We start from the raw sequence: 16,903 nt of genomic DNA, 5'->3' as shown, positions 1-16,903 counted from the left end.
CGCTGGCAGTGAAACAGCACCGTCGCAAAGCGTGCGTGGGGTCGATATTGACCCCAGTCGTGAGTTGCCGTTTGAGTTTCGTCACGGTAAGCTAATTTTATTTTTTTGCTAGAATCAATATATATCATGTATTATTACGTAATCTGAGCATAAATAGTCATAAATATTATTTAAGACGAAATATCACATAATTTAGTCGGTAAAAATCCCGTTGCCTATAGAAGATTGACATTTCGCAGAAAATCGCTGGGCGATATAATGTTTCAGTTTTTTCATATTTTTTACTATTTTGTATCAAATAAAAATGAAATAATACTTAAAATACAATTTTTTATGGTTTTTTCATCGACTTTTTCCGTATTTCAACTTTGCGAATTTCTTCATCTTTATAGTCCCAAATAAATATACTTTTTGAACAGAACATAGCGATGGCAATTTTTTTCTAAGTCTAATGTGTCCTCTTTAAAACCCCGTTTGAATTTTGAAAATCGGTTGATTACAAAAAAAGATACAAATTTTTGTTTAAAAAAAGAGGTTTTTGCTGATTTTCTGCGTTTTTCGGTCTTTAAGTGGATTTTTCACTAACTAAACTTGAGTAAAATTAAATTTACCGTATACCATTCTCTTCGTTATTAAAAAACGAAGAAATTCATGTAGGTTTAAAGGCCCTTTATTTCTGTAGGACCGGTTTTACGATCAAATAAAGCGTGGGGTCGATATTGCCCCCAGTCATGCGTTAGAAGGTCAAAAAAATGATACATGAGTTCTAGGGATAAAGATATGCTCTCTCTCGTGCTAGTCACAAATATTTACAAAGATTTAACGCGCACGCGCGTCAACAATTATGTTCCGATTGCCAAAGATCACTGGGAAAATGGAAGCACAATTTTCTCTCACTAAGCCACTTTTCGTCGCTTTCTCTCAGCAAGATAAATAAATTGCACCGGTTTTAATAAACTCCAACATTAGAAATTTCATAACGATTCGATAACAACTATATATACCCCTTATCATACGTGTGACGCTTGACAATGGACGTATTTGGTGAACGGGATAATTTCTTTTTATTTATGAAAATGTTGAGTAATATTAAAACTTTTTTTCATTATTGTCATCGGAATCCTACGGTTTGTTTCAATGAATTCTCATTTCTTAATTATTTGTGCTACAAGAAATGTCGACTTCTTCGACATTAAGAAAAGTTATTTTAATTTCAAACAAGAAATACGTCTATTGACAAACGCGTTATATTAAAAAAATATTCGCATTATCTCTAGTCTTACAATTTTACCTTAGCAATTAATAATTTAATAAATAAACAGTCGGTTATACACAACAATAGCCGCTCTGTGATGTTATATCGCGCGATTGGGATCTATTATCCAATGTTATACTCGTCTCGTTTTGCCCGATCTTATCATTTCCCGCCTCTCTGCTTAGCTGCAAAATTAACTCGCGCTCCTTGGTTTTGTCCGTGTCAACGAACTGCATTCTTCCTTTCCGTTATTGTGTAGCTATCGAGGATAAACTCCCTGCCTTCCCGCTTTCGGGTCTCCCTTGCGCTTTATCGCGGAATTGAAGAACCAACTACCGTTAAACTTACAGAATGCCATGATACCTGGCACAGAAACGGACGATCTTCAATATAGAGACACTTTTGCGATCGCCAAAGTCTCTGTATTGTTCTGTCAAGAGAAAGACATTTTTCGTGTTGTATGTATTTATATAAATTTTTGAAATAACAGAAAAAGAATTTACGTACCGTTTCAAACTATCGATAAAACATATCAACTGAAGACGAATCGTATCTTGTGCCGAAAAATCGAAGTCGCAAATAAAATCAATCCGAATGCTGTTTCTCATATAATATGTCCGTAATATTTCTCTGTTTTAATTTAAATGCATTAAAACAATGATGTTTTGAAGTTCCGCCTCGGTCTACTTCCGATTTGACGAGCGTTCCATGCCAGGCGGCATAAAAAAAATTATGTATCGCGTCGTAGAAATCCAGCAGCCGTGGAAGCGCGCTTTACGATCTAATTACGCGAGCAAATTCATTTCCCCGACAGACCTGGGTTCCATACAGATCGAGTATTCGCTCGTTCGCGCTGCCGTATTCTTTCGCTTTAAGTTCTGCGTTCGAAACAAGGGACTTGAATTCTTCAGCAACCCAAATATTGTCATTAAAGTTATTTGTCGAATTGGTAATTTGCAACGTTATCATCCGTCGCAAATACCAATTCAAGTCAAACAACGTTAAACTCATGAGTCATTATGTTAGAATCATAATAAAAAAAAATAGTTCGTCCTCGTTCGTGAATACTTAGCAAAATGTCAAGAAAATAAATGCAAGTCGGTTTTTCAACTTCTTCGCAACAACGTGCTAAATCCATTCTATTTATTACGATTCTGAACAATGGACGTCGCGCAAAGCGAGCTGAGAATGATTCAAGTCTAACAGATGCACGGACGTAATTGCACTGTTCATCGATTGCACTTTCGCACGGCCGAGAAACAGCAGCGGTAATAATCTCTTCGACGTTAACTCCGTGAAATCTACACGAGCGAGCTGAAACGGTACCGATATCAGTCACACGGAATCGGCATCAACGGAATGCCACGCTTCCAGCGTTACACGGCAAGATCATATTATGTCTCAACTATAAAACAGACTCCATTAAATAAATAAAACAAATATATAAAATGGTTATGCTATACATGTCTTTTATATACAACCGATTGGTGAGCGAACGTGGACACGTTAGTAAAATACTTACGCTTAATTACATCGAAATTTGCGAAATTCTATATTAATTGTATTTCATATATGCGTAACTCAAAATCGCAAACGAGCATTATTAAAATATCCAAAGGAAGTATTTTATATATAAGAGAAAGCGATAGAGAATGATATACATGAACCCCAATCCCGATAATTTGCATGATATATAGAAATGGAGCAGCGCAATGAAATTATTTCGAAAGTTAAGTTCCGAACTTACTATAAACAAGCATCATGTGCGGTGAAAAGAAAGACGAAAGGTATAGAAAACGCATGAGAGCCGCTTACGAATTAAAAGCATAAAAGCTCGACGCGATCGACGTCGCAATCGCGATCGCGCGAACGTTGCAGTGAGAAACACAAGTGTGAGAAGAGAAGAAAGAGAATAAAGAAGAAAATCTCTTCGAGTAACCTAAGGGTGACTCACGTGAGTCCCCGATACACTTACGCAGCTAATTGGTCTTAAAGCCTAATCGTTCATGGAACATACAGTATTTAATATATCATAGATATATGGGACCAAAATCACCAGCACCAGCCGTGCTGGGACGCCTCGAGAGCAACGCGATCGCCGTAATTGTTCTCCTTTTCTCGCCGTTCTCCCGAATGGAAAGTCCTCGATCGCGATACAGACGATTCAGGGTAAAATTTCTCGATTGACAACGCGACGACCGCCGACCGTGATCCGATCGGAAATCCTCACGGCTTTGAAACGCGGCACGTCCTTCATCATCGCGATTCCCACCGCACGCGTCTAAGGCACTCTCTCGACAACTTAATAAACACCTGCGCGCATCAGTAAAAATATTTCCGCGAACCTCGCGGGTGTCAGAGGTCGTAAGATGCTCAAAAATGTAATTAACAATCTTATCCCGTCGCGAACAGGTAATGATTATGTCGGCGAAGATATTTTCATCTTTCGTTAAACACGCGTGACATTACGCGATGCTATAATTGCAGATTGACATTTCATTTCTTCCTTGTTCTCCGTACCTTTGCTCGTTTACGACGCAACACGGAAGGACGGTTGTTGTAGCGCGCAGGTGTGTTTGGAAAAATTCTTCGTATAAAAAATAGATTGTCCCCCGACTTCGTCTCCGATTTCGTTATCAGCTTCGAGAAACAGCGAAAACGGGCACCAAGCAGCGGCGAATAGTTCCGCGCACTGCATGTGTGGTGTCCCCCATGGACGTATCGCGTGCGTTACCAGACAGCTCGAGGATCCGACGAACTGGTGCCGACAAGCGATCGTGAGAATAGAGAGGAAAGAGTCATTTCTTCCCTTTTCTCTGGCGAATTTCCACCCGCTCGCGTCTTCGCCTCGTGACGAAAGCTCACGTCGAAACGAAAGAGCGACCTGGTGGAGAATCGCCTGCTTATAAAATATTATTTAAAAAAAAAAAGAAGAAAAAACTCGAAGACACACTCGCACATATACACGCACAGGAGATAGAGAAGGAAAGTGAAAGGGAGTGGGAAAGGAGGGGAATAAACGTAAGGCAAAAGTGATCGCCCAAAACGGGCGTACTAAAAGCGGACCCGGCCGTGGCTCGGCGTTATCGTCGCGGGATAATATCGAGCACGGCGGATCATTATTTCTTTTTTCTCTTTTTTTACCTTTCGATCTTTGTGTCGGAGTCTTCCTTAGGTCACTCCTCGCTCCAGATCGCGGGCGCCTATGCGCGCAAAGGAAGAGAGATTGAGAGGGCTTGTAATACGAAGAAGGAAGCGCGGAAAGGAGAGAAAAGGCGGAAGGAGAGACGGAGGGAGTCTCTCTTATAGACAGTAAGGATGGCAGAACTGGTATACCAGTCTCTGGCTCCGCTCCGTCTTCTTCATGATGCCCTTCTTGTAGTACTGCCGGATGCTGCGGCTGAGCTTGTCGTAGTTCATCGCAGGCCGGTTCTTCCGCTTGCCCCAGAGTCGCGCCACGCGTACCGAGTCCTCGATCTTGAAGACTCCCTTGTTGCGGTCCAGCCAGCGTATGCAGGAGCCGTGAACGCCCGGGCTCTGCAGCAGCTCCTTCAGGAACTGCCACAGATGAATGTGACTGCCGCCGTTGCGCATTTTGCCGCCGCCAGTACCGCCGTTGCTGCTATTACCACCTTGAGCGGAAGCGCAATCCTCATCCTCGTCTGCACGCAGAAAATCAGGGGGACGCAAGAGGTGAGGGGTGAGAAGCGAAACTGTATATATGTACTGACTATATGCGAGAATGTACCTAATGTCGTATTTTTTTTGTCAGTACTAGTCAAATTCAACTTCGCACTGTTATGTTTGATTCACGCGTGGAATCAGGCAACAAAATACAGGTTTACTCTATTTTTTCATTAAACGAGTTTACTATTCGCGCACGAATAGTTAATAATCGTTCGCTAAATGATACAAAAAGCATATAACGTACCGTCTGAGAAATCTACGGTGCAGGGAGATTCTTTGAGGCTGACCGCCGTGGTATTTCCAACTGTCGGCGTTCCGGCGCTGTTCGGGGATTGAACTACCCCCGCGGGACTCCAGGAAGCAGCCAGAGTGTTCCGCGGGGACTCCTCGACGGCGGCCTTCCAGATCTCCAACTGCGCGTGCAGCATGCTCCCGCACTTTAACATTAAACATCGTCGTACCGGCATTATTAGCCTGATCATTTATATAACTTCGTCATTCTATTGCCATTTCTATATACGTATTAAAAACGCAATCATCGATGCTCTATTCTATTTCTATTTCAACAGGTCAAACTCACGCGGTCTATCACGTATTAGGTATTCGAAGTGCATTGAAAACCAAAACTTACTCGGTTGCCTTCAAAGTCACGGGAGGCCATTATAGATGAAAGGCGAGCACGCGGGGAAGAATAGACGCGAGATAAAAAGGAAGGAGAAAAAGAGAGATGGAGACGGAGAAGTGCGTCACGAGCATTAGAATTCCAATGGAAGAGTCGTTGTGCGCGAGAGAAGAGAAAGCGGCTCCGTCGAGAGAGACGCAACGCAGCAGGCAAGACATTCGAGCGGTTGACCCACTTCTCGATCGTTTCTGCTGAGCCAATGGCGCGCGCACCGGTAGGCACGGCGAAGCCGATCCTGCTGATCGCGGAATGAGCGTCCGAGAAGCGGTATATACGCACGCATGCACGCACGCACGCACGCACGCACGCACGAACGCACATTCATTTCGGACGCGGTTTTGCAGCGCCGTTACATCTTTTGCGTCGCTTACCATCGCGGTGCGTATGTACAAACGTATCGAGATCCAGAGATGCGAGATGCTCGTTCGATGAGAGACTTCATCTCGAGCGATCGGGGCGATATTTATAGATATTATTCCGAACGTAAACGTTCAGATCATCTGCAGGATTTAATTGTTGAAATTAGACCGCGTGGTGCTTATAACGAGGCATTTCCTTCGATCAATGTAATCCGCGCGCAGCATTCCTGGGTGCCTCATCCAGCGGTGCAATCATACTCGGATACTTCGCAATGTTCCGAGAAACAAATATTCCCGCGTATCGATAATCGCCGCCATTAAAACGCGATGCCAAACCGCAAAGAATGCCGTAATTATTTCCTCGAGGAGCGAATGTGGCATGACTCGTCCGGGGCTTACACGTCAGCATTAAACGCCACTCATTAAATGTGCAATCCAATTTTCTGCTCTTTCATTTTTTTCGATATTTCACCTTTCGCTCAATTCCGAGAAAATTTATATAGTAATCCGGAAAAAATTTTCCTTACGCGTATTTTCTCCAATTCTATCTGCAGCATCGCATTAGCAAGAATTCGAGAAAGCGGTTAATGTACAGTTCTAAAAGAAAAAACTGTACAATTATAATTAATTTTAAATTCACCGGATTAAATCGCGACTTTACAAGCTGTAAAGTTAAATAGCGGAGTCAATTAGCGGAGTAGAACCTTTGCCGCCGGATGATGCGAAGTACGCGTGCACATTTGTGAGTTGAACCATGAATGAAGTCCGCGAAGGAAACTCGACCGCACGTCGCGTCAGCGGAGCACGAACGAAACGAGGAAAGGACTTGGCGAGATCGCAGATAGAACGTGACCATAAGCCTGACCATGATTCCACGCTACGAGAACTCTACCGCGGTACTTCGTAGCGCGATTATCCAATTACTAGACGCAAAGCGGAATCCATTATGCATGACTACTTCCCCGCTGCTCGCCATTCGCCATACACACATAGCTACTTTACTCGCTATTAATTTCCGTTAGACTTACGCCTGTAATTCTCATCGAATAATGAGATGCACATCGATCGACGGGACTCCAGAGATCTACCTGTTTACGATTTAAAAACATAACATAATCATCCGGGGTTTATGCTGCATCGTTAATGTTACAGGTTTTTAACTGACTTTGATAATATTTCCTGTTTTTCTTCAACAAACCCAGGAAAGTGGCGGAGAAAAAATTCATTCTTAGATAACCCGAGGAAATGTATCTTGCTCTCTCCATCCTTTTTTACTACAATCATCATACTAATAAAAATAATCAACGAGTAAAAAGTATTGTAGCTGTAAAAAAAGAATTGCGCTCTTCTTGGGAAAAATTAATTTGTTGTAAAATGATACTTCGTTTTACAATACAATGTCAAGTTCAATTTCCCAGCTTTATCGTAGCTTTGTCAAGTTTAGGGTTAACTACAGTCGGCAGTGGGTATAATCAATATTGGCGCAACCGGTTTTTAGCACGCTCGATGTCGATGGATATAAAACTTGTTACTTAATAAGCGATTTAATGTGAATTGTATGCACAAGTATCCAGGAAAGCCAGCGAAGAGAAGTCGTCGCAATTTGTTATTTTCTTAGTTCTCTTGGAATAATGATGTATTCGTAAGATAATTTCATACTTTGATTCGTCAAATAATCAACGACTGATCATCAACGTTGCCTTGTAAGTAATTAAGTTACTTTATGTGTTAATCGAACTTTGTATTTGCAATCGCATAATCTTAAATCAAATATTATTTGTAATGTAGAAGATTGAATTTATATGCAGGTGTAAATGCGCGCTGGGCACATATTTCTAATCAAAATTGATCTCGTCACTATTTTATATGACAAGATTGCGACATGCGAAAATATTCGATACATATGATAATGTAAAATATTGTTTCATTCGAAATAAGACGACAGGGGCATATTTATGTTAGAATTTATTTATTACATATTATGTTAGAATATTTTGGTCAAACTTTCTCGCTGGTACTTGTAATATCAGATTACTGACGAGTAAGTTTCAATCTGGTAAAAAAAAGGAATTGATAAAGAGAGATGCCGACAACCTTGGACAATCTTGAAGGGCCTCTTTTTCCTGAAACCGTATCCCTGACGCAAACATGTAACTTTCACGCGCCAGATGATTCTCGGGGGAATTCCGTTATGTCGAAATCTTGGGCGGCGTATGTTTTACCATTTATTTCTCGGGTACGAATTACGCGGAAGGAACGTAAACGCGCGCGTCGATTACCAGGAAATTCACTTTCACCGAACCTCGACAACGGACATTTCTCAAGTCCCCCTTCGGTTTCCTCATCGTATACAAACGCGAACTTGCTCACGACGATCACGGATCGTTACGGTAATAAAGGTAATGAAGTCAGAATCTCGCTCACTGATTGCGTGATAACTTTCCTGGTTGTCAAACTTAAATTTAATTGCCATAATTTCACCGAGACGTAAATTCACAACTTTTACCAATTCGCATCCATCATGTTATTATATCACGCTTTACTCTCGCTCATAAACCCTGATATTCATTCAAGATTAATTAATTAACAAATAAGTTTGAGATAATAATTTAAATAATTTTAAATACGTGTTTATTTAAATAGTTTTTCTATCAAAAATATAAATTACGAACAAAATAGACGCATCACGCGGCAACTGCCGCGATAAATGCAAACTCTATTATAAATTTTCGCGACGCGACGAGAGATAAGTCCCGCGAAAAATCCAACGATATCAATGAGGCAGATAAGAACGCATTTTCGCAAGATTGAGTATTACTTTATTATTGTTGCTAACATCATCGAGCATTCATACGGAAAGGATGTTATGCAAAAAAACCCGTGCGTAAATTTAAGTGTTTTTTTTTTTTGCTCTCCGCCAGCGCGTCAGACCTCCTTACTTCAACGTAAAATAAAAGCATTTTGAAAATCATGCCGCTGATTGATTCGTCGAAAGCATGTACGATCACCGACGGCGACGAGGTCGATCATCGCAGACGCAAGGCATTGCGTAACGGTACACGTCAAAGCTGCGAGTCGTGCACGCGGTTAACACGAAGTGTGCGAGAAAATAAAAGTCGGACGCGACAAGATGTAAAAGCAAAGAATAAAGAATAAGAAATTGATGCTAAATTTTTCTTACAATAGGTCTCAAAATGTTTAATGTCGAAAACAGAAAAATTGCAAGAAAAAACGCTACTCAGCAAAATTTTTGTCGCAAAAAAACGGAAAAAAAATATTTTGTAATCCATATACAATTCTCTAGCATTCCCGCGATTCAGTTTCGACTAAAGTGAAACAGACAAAAGTTTACGCTCACCTGAGGAGCTCTCTGACAAAATTCCTCCTCCGTGAGGGATGTTAGCGTCGCGCCATCCACATTGAAACTCTCCATCGGCACCGAGGGCAATTGCAGTTGCCGCCTGGCCCACTGCACCCAAGCCGCCACATCCGCCGCGCTCCAGCGTCTGGGCTCTGTAATTAAACGTCGAAAATCTGATGTTACTCTTCGCGGTAAAAAAATCAGAAATTTTGAAATTCGATCTCTAACGATATATTTCGAATTACACGAATATTCGTATTCCTTCAAGAAAAACCTCAAAGTGTTACGACATCGCGCGGAAGTAGTCGCAGATATAAGCGTAGAAGGACATTAGAGGAACGAAAATCTGTAAGGCGTAATTATATCGATGACGTGGATCTTCGTCACGGCAGAGCGCCGTAATTTCGTAACTTCGCGTGAAAGCATGCCGACACGACGCTTAGAAATTTATTTCAAGCGTAACATCATGGTTCAAATTAATAGATGATCCAGTTGTATGAACTACGACGACGACGACGACGACGACGACGACAACGTCGAAATTACTGCCTGCGGCAAGGTAACGAGAAGGTCTAACGGAACGAGGCTAGCCGATACTTAACCGAGAAAACCGAAGTGCGCGTCGGAATTTCTGATGGCTCGCTCGTAATCATGTCGTCCATACATCATCGAGTGGCACGGAGTGAATTTCCACGGTATCTGATTACGAAGAGAGAGTTTATAGATGGAGAAGTGAGATACAAACGAATCTCAGCCATTGCATCAGAACTATGACCACGATAAGCAGCTTGAGAGACAGATTGAAGAAAAAGGCGTCTCGACTCGATTTTAGTACTTTCATAAGTTGTGGAATGATAATAAACGCTACAAAATTCACCGCGTAATAAAACGACACGATCGAAAATCGTGTAGACGGATAATTCTTGCGAGTTACATTGTCCGAGATGATCATAGTAAAAGATGTAATGATAAAACCTTAAGAAACGCGGGAATAAATCTTACTTGACGATTACCATGAGATTGATAATGATAATAATTAACGCGCACGTGATTGTAGTCATTGTCACGGAGACTATTATAGAAATGGCGTGCTTATATAAGGATATACGCACTTACTCTCCATTACTTGCAATTAATCGCCAGCGTGATAGTATCGATAATCATAAGATGTGTGATTTTATATCACATCTTTTATCAATTCGGCTCTTTATTTCATTATCCAGCATTCATGATTATGACGAATACGCATGGATCGCTACTTTTGATGTTTCGATTAATTCGGTTCGCACAACCTTACGAAAAGATTCCATTTTTTGAGTTTTCAAAGCTACTTTCTGTGCTTCAATGAGAAGAATGTGGATAATCAAGCGATACGTCGAAATACGAACAACGAGAGAGAAAACGGTCTTGTAGAATTCTAATTAAACTTTTATAGAATTTTAACAGAAAGAGTCGACTCACCTGGGTGAATGCCGAGCGCCACGCAAGTGTTGTCGAAGTCCTTCTGCAGTTGCTGGATGGCCAGACTGAGAACCGGCTCGAGCTGCTCGCGGGCGAGATCACCGACGCACTCGCCGGCCTCCATATCCTCGACGAAGCCAGTGCCGACGCCGCCGAGATCGACGGGTCTCAGATTGTACTTCCTCTGGAAACTGGTGTCCCTCAACACTTCCCGCAGCAGCTGATGATCGCTCTTCTGGCCGTCCTTGAAGAGCTCTTCCTCCTTTCGCAGAGGATTCGCCAGCTCCTCCCGCGATTCTCGTTCCACCTTGGGTTGGCTCGTCTTCTCCGTCAAATCTTTACGAAGGACAACGCCTTTGAAGAGAAGCTCGTGCAACGTTGAACTACCCTCGAACTCGCTCGAGGGACTGGGCGAAGATGAAGAGGAGGACAAAGAGGACGGCGACGAACCGTTGCTGCTAGAAACGGATCGCGGCTCCTCCTTGAAGAGGATCTCTTTGAGCAGCGGGTGTCCCTGCACGCCAGGGTCCTCCTTCTTCGGCAGGAAGTCGGCGTCGAGACTGTTATAGATGTCCTCCTCGCTTCGAGGCGGAGTACAGGGCACCGTGCAGTCGGTTGAGTCCTCGCGGTAACCCAGACTCTCGGCCAAGAGTCTGTAATCATGCGAAAATGCGCGCGATCCATTCACGTTAAAAGATTACGAACGAAGAGGACGACGAAGAAACGCTATAAATAATAATGCCCAGAATCATGGCGCTAAATGCGAACAATTAGAGATTTTCAATCGCAGTCTTGTCGCGCGTAACGATCATACACTGAGAAAAAAATGTCGTTAATTTGACTAAACTCGTTTAGTTGTAGTGATTTGTTTAATGCAAATATTAATATATTTAAATCAAATATACGTGAGTAATATTAAGAAATTCTGCATTTATTTCAATATAATATTTTTTGAATTAACAAATGTTTGCTTGACAGCCCGTGACCGCTGCATTTAGTTAAATCAAATAATATTTCTTTGAATCAACGATTTTTTTTTCTCAGTGTACGTAATCCCAAAAGAGCTCTAAGTCCTAATAAAAAAAAAAAGTTCTTAGATATTCCCGTTACGAATAAATGGACTAAATTCCTTTAAGCATTTGTATGCCTCTAACAATAAATGAATTTCGGATACCTGTCTAGCATAATCATAAAACAAATCGCGACGTTTACCTGGATTCCTGAAGGATGGCCAAAAGATCGAGGCTCTTCTCCCTCTTGACCGGCTGCTTGGCCGACGGTTCCGGGCTGGTGGGATAAAACTGGGCGCTCTGAGGGCTCCTGGGTACGTAGTAGGGGCTCGTCGGGTATCCCGGCGAGGATCCCTCGTGCGAGTAGTTAGGCGACAACGGCAACTCGCCGTTGGGATACGGCGGGCTCTGGTAGGTCGTGGGCGATGCCGAGCGCGGCGAGCGTGCCTCCTGCTTGATCTGCGAGCTCTTCAGGCAGGCCTGGCCGCCGGTCGGGCTGTAATCGTCCGGCAGGAGGGACAAATCGAACTGAAAAGTGCTGTAGTCGAACGACGGCGAGTAGCCGGCCGCGGTGGGCACCGTCTGCGGCATCTGAAAAGAGAATCGAAGATCATAGATCGCACATACCCGTCATTCGGCACGATTAGCTTGCAAAAAAAAATTATGGCGAAGAGAAAGCGGCACGCTAAGACGCCCGCCCGCCGCCTGACGTGCGAGACACGTTTCTCGCGTCCGTCGCGGCCAAGGCTAGATCGATCCGAGAGTATCCACGAGGGGTACTCCGACCGTAAGTGGCTAATGTTCGCAATTAGAGTGCGATTGTGGTTTTGTGGTGGCCGGCCGGCGATCGCGCCTATGACGGACGCATAACGCTGGCACCGGCCGCGGTAACGTTGCATAAGCAATGAGAAAGAGACGCGTCATAGAGAGAAAAAGGACTACTACCTATAATACCTATTCCTTGAAAGCTTGTTCAATCATTTCACATTGTAACTATCTCGTGGAAGGCATTATTTCAATTATACAACATTCATCGGATATCGCGCCCCAGATTATCCGATTATTCGATCACTTCCGTGAAGGTCGTATTCTGTAAAAATGTGATGTGTCTCTCCACGCGGATAATAACGGATATAATCGGGTCGGATTTCGCAACACGTTTCCAAGCATCGTCTCTAGCAGAAATAATTCCCACAGGAGATAGCGCGGCGGTAACGAGTAAGGTGAGCCTCGATAACCGTTCGCGGCTGAATCGTAAATTGAACGCGAGCGTACGTTATAAACGTACAAGAGGGAAGGGGGAGAGACAGAGAGAGGAGGCAATAAACCTGGCCGCCTTTTGTAGTCCGGACGATGCGTTGTTCTTCATATCGATCTGCGCGAAAGCGAAAACCGCGGACGAAACACTTTCCCCGAGACCTGGGCCCCCGGGCTGGACCCGATTGCCCGTTTATCTTTCAGCGTGTTTATTGCCCGTCATGCGTTTGACCCCGCGTCAGTTTGTTACGCTCCGCGAGTCGCTCACGGGCTCACGGCAATCGTACTGCGCCGTTCCTGTCTGCGCGACCGTTTCGAGACTTAACGAAACCAGGGAGATTAACTGCAGAGAGGATCAAACTAAAAATTACTTGTAATCAATTACACTTAGCTGTACTTACATTGATAAACTTACATGAGAAATGTGAACGAGGGGACACGATGGAGTGTAGTATAAAAGTTAAAGATGAATTATGAACATTGCGGAATGCATAAATTCTCATGAAGAGAAAGTCGATATAAAGCTCAAGAAGAAATATGTCGCGGCATGAAAAAGAAAAAGTCGCAATGCTAATGTTCAGGAAAAGTATATATGTTTCGAATATATCTAGAAATATATATTTATACATATAGATAAAGGTAGAATCTCTAATAATAAATCTGCTAAACAGCTAAAGCATTCACATTTGAAGGAGGGAGGTCGTTGTTTCTGTATAAATGGCCGCATTTACTTGCGAGAACGTTGATTTCTGAAAACGGGCGGGACAAGCGCGAGTTTCGGGTATCGCGGCCTCAGATCGTCGGCGCTCATCTCGCGTGGCGAACAAAACGTCGGAGATACAGCGCGGCGCGGCACGGCGCGTCGAGGAGAGACGAAACGCCCGCCTCCCGGCGGGCCCGGTGTGGTGCACCTTAAGGGCCCATTTATCTCTACGTGTGTTTATTGCCCGTCGTGTGTTTGACCTCGCATCAGTTTGTTACGCTTTGTAAGCCCATTACAGCGTTCCCAGTGCATCTTCCCTCGCGCTCAGGCGGGGTCGCATCTGACATTTTGACGTAGTGCCCCGCAAAGGTCGACGCGAAATAAACGATTATGCCCACAGACACACAAGCGCGCTCGCGCGCGCGCGCAGGCTCTCAGACAACGTAGAGACACAATACCTCTCCCACTTTGATCGTACGGACACGAGAGCGCTTCTCTCACGTGCACGCTGAACGCACGCGTACACGAGCGCAACGGGATGGGAGCTCCAAAGAGATACGAGCGAGCACGGCAAAAGCGTACTGCTTATTCTCTCCTGGGGCCCCTCTCGAAAGGCTCCGCGAGGAGAAAGAGAATGTTTATCTATATACTGATGGAATCTAAGAACGATGCTCTCTCGGGAGAGAACCTTCCTGGATTTACCTCGCGCGAAGCCATGAGACTCGGCCGCGACTCCCAACCGTGAAAATATATATTCGCGTCTCTGAAAAACGCCCGATCAACACTTTCGACCAAATATGATCATTAACATCGAGACATTTATATTTGAATATTGCTCGGACACTTTTCTTCGCGTAATCAGCGAACTGAACAGACGCTCTATGTTTTTTCATTACTCTCTTGCTATCACTATGTACATTATGAAATGCAATTAATATTCTGTTACCGAGAAACGATGGAGTTTTCGGAAAATCTAATTGGCTTCGCCGGTGAAACACTTGCGTGGCAAACGTGCGAGAACGGTGCTCCCATGGAGAACCATTTAATGGCTCTCCTTGAGTTTCGCTGCCTCCCTCTCGAGACTTTCGCAAAGACAAGCCATTGACGTCACACGTTCGACTAATCGCCGGTGCAGCTGCATTCTCCCCTTCCGTGCGCAAAACACGGGATTCCACCGGAGTCACGGGCCGCAACAGCCACGGGGCGACCTCATAATTTTCGAGAGACGGTCGTCCTGTTTAAACACCGTTATTTATTCGCAACTACACGGCGGCACGCGGTACCCTGTTGCCGTATCTCCCCGTGCAATTGAGCTTCCATGTAAATAATTACTCCAAAATGTGTATCTTGGCCCTTTATTGTAACACATAAAAAACGTATACTGTTTTACACATCGATGAATAGAATTTAAGAACATTGCGCTGTTGATATCCTGATGTGGTTTAACTTCAAGAGATAAAGAAACACAAGTTACTATACTAGACATCACAGACGCGCGCGCTATTTATTTTTAGTATTTAACTGTTACTATTACACTATTAAAAGGAAAAGCGACAATAATATTTCGATAGATTCAACAGGAATTGTACAAGTATCTTTTTTCTCTGTCCCTCGCTCTGTCCTTTTGCTTTTGCCCCAATTCACACATTTTCCATTGTTCGCAAAATATAATGTAGATAAAATTATTACGAACCATCATGATGACGAAGGAACGCGTAACATTAACACCAGATCATTATCGTCGCGATTCCACAGTGACGCCGAAAATGAATTTTCTCATTCACTTGTGAACTCACAATTGGAGATCGATAAACAAAATTGGATAAATAAATTATCCAATTGTTGTGATACACCTCCATCTTGTTGTTAACCACGAGAAGCAATATACGCGATAACGAGAATCGTCGTCGTAGATGCTCGCCGTTGAGCAAGATAACGCCCGAGTTATCGGCCATGCGCGGTTTCGTAATACGATTCGAGTTTTCACGATCTTGTCGGACTTTGAACGTGCACGGTGACATTTTGAGCGAGAAATCGCGACCTTCGATAACACTGTGACCACGAAACGAGAGACGAGGCGCTCTTCTCGAGACGCGGTTTTCGTTCGTGTGCCGTAAAAACGTCTTCGCGACGTCTACCAAGTCACCGGTAGAATGGATAATGCATTCCACGTTCACGAAAAAAAAAGGTGAAAAAGGTGAAATTACGAGACGGTCATAAAAACATGAGTGTCTAAGATGTATATTGCAAAATGCGCTTACTTTTGCTTATATTTGCACATGCGTAGAAATATTTCTGCAGTGCACATTTTTAATAATGCGCGTTATATTAGCGTTCATTGTAATATTAAAATAGTATAGGCAAGTGCAGCAGCGATTTTATGTAGCTTACGCAGTTTATAATTTAATCACATTTTTATCTTCATTAACTTAATGGTATAAATATTGTCATTTTTTAGAAAATGACAACATATCTCTATCGGGTGACGATTTAGATTCCAAATAGGCATAATCTTAATCAAAATTTTCGATGTTCTAATTTTAAGGAACGGCAATATAAGTTGAAAGAAACTATTTTTATATAACATTGTATTCTCAGAAATTCTTCAGGTAGTTTATAAAAGAATGCGGGCGCTATCAAAAGCAACAATAATTCGTAAAATTTGACTTAATTTTATTTTGACATAAAGGAACTATAAAAAATTCCGAGATTTTTACACGTAACGTAAAATATAAATCTGTTGCTATCTTACTTTTAATTTAAATATGATTTTACATTATACCTCATAAACTTAAACTGTTTTTTTTTTTATTCTCGTGTAATTGACTTAATTCTTATCTTTCTGCAAATTTACTCCAATAAAGAAGTATGAAAAGATATCTTTATTTTAATTGACACAACTGCGTCTTTGTCTTCGCCATAGAAATTCCACTGGAGCAATTAAAAGAGCCATACCATCGTACCTGATATTCTTGTTAATTACCTCACCCGTGGTCATACCGCTTCGTAATGTTGTTATTAAAGTGCGAAGTGAAAACGCGAAGAGACGAGAGGCCTTCGGTATTGCAATCCCGAAATTCTTCAGCATTTTTCGGATCCGCAGGAAGGTCAACCGCGTACGCAAAGTG

General features: G+C 42.8%; 1 protein-coding gene across 2 annotated transcripts in view; it reads right to left on the bottom strand.

The window, feature by feature from the left end:
• Nucleotides 1-685: 685 nt before the first annotated feature.
• The window catches only part of LOC112463300 (DNA-binding protein D-ETS-4), a 36,884-nt gene continuing 20,666 nt past the window's right edge, over nucleotides 686-16,903 (bottom strand). The window contains exons 1-6 of one of the 2 annotated variants that reach the window (XM_025029630.1): nucleotides 15,469-15,759; nucleotides 12,018-12,406; nucleotides 10,806-11,458; nucleotides 9,342-9,496; nucleotides 5,187-5,379; nucleotides 686-4,917 (exon numbers count right to left, since the gene is read on the bottom strand). In XM_025029630.1, the coding sequence (XP_024885398.1) occupies nucleotides 4,559-4,917; nucleotides 5,187-5,379; nucleotides 9,342-9,496; nucleotides 10,806-11,458; nucleotides 12,018-12,406; nucleotides 15,469-15,474 (1,755 nt within the window). In that variant the 5' untranslated portion in view covers nucleotides 15,475-15,759 and the 3' untranslated portion in view covers nucleotides 686-4,558. Of the gene's footprint in view, nucleotides 4,918-5,186; nucleotides 5,380-9,341; nucleotides 9,497-10,805; nucleotides 11,459-12,017; nucleotides 12,407-15,468; nucleotides 15,760-16,903 lie in introns of those variants that run through there. The other variant, XM_025029629.1, reaches the window with a different exon arrangement.

Source organism: Temnothorax curvispinosus, unplaced genomic scaffold (assembly GCF_003070985.1).
Source record: "Temnothorax curvispinosus isolate PA1 unplaced genomic scaffold, ASM307098v1 QBEX01013138.1, whole genome shotgun sequence".
In the NCBI taxonomy this organism is placed as follows: Eukaryota; Metazoa; Arthropoda; class Insecta; order Hymenoptera; family Formicidae; genus Temnothorax; species Temnothorax curvispinosus.
Note: the sequence above shows the minus strand (reverse complement) of the source record. Positions and strands in the feature narration are given on the sequence as shown.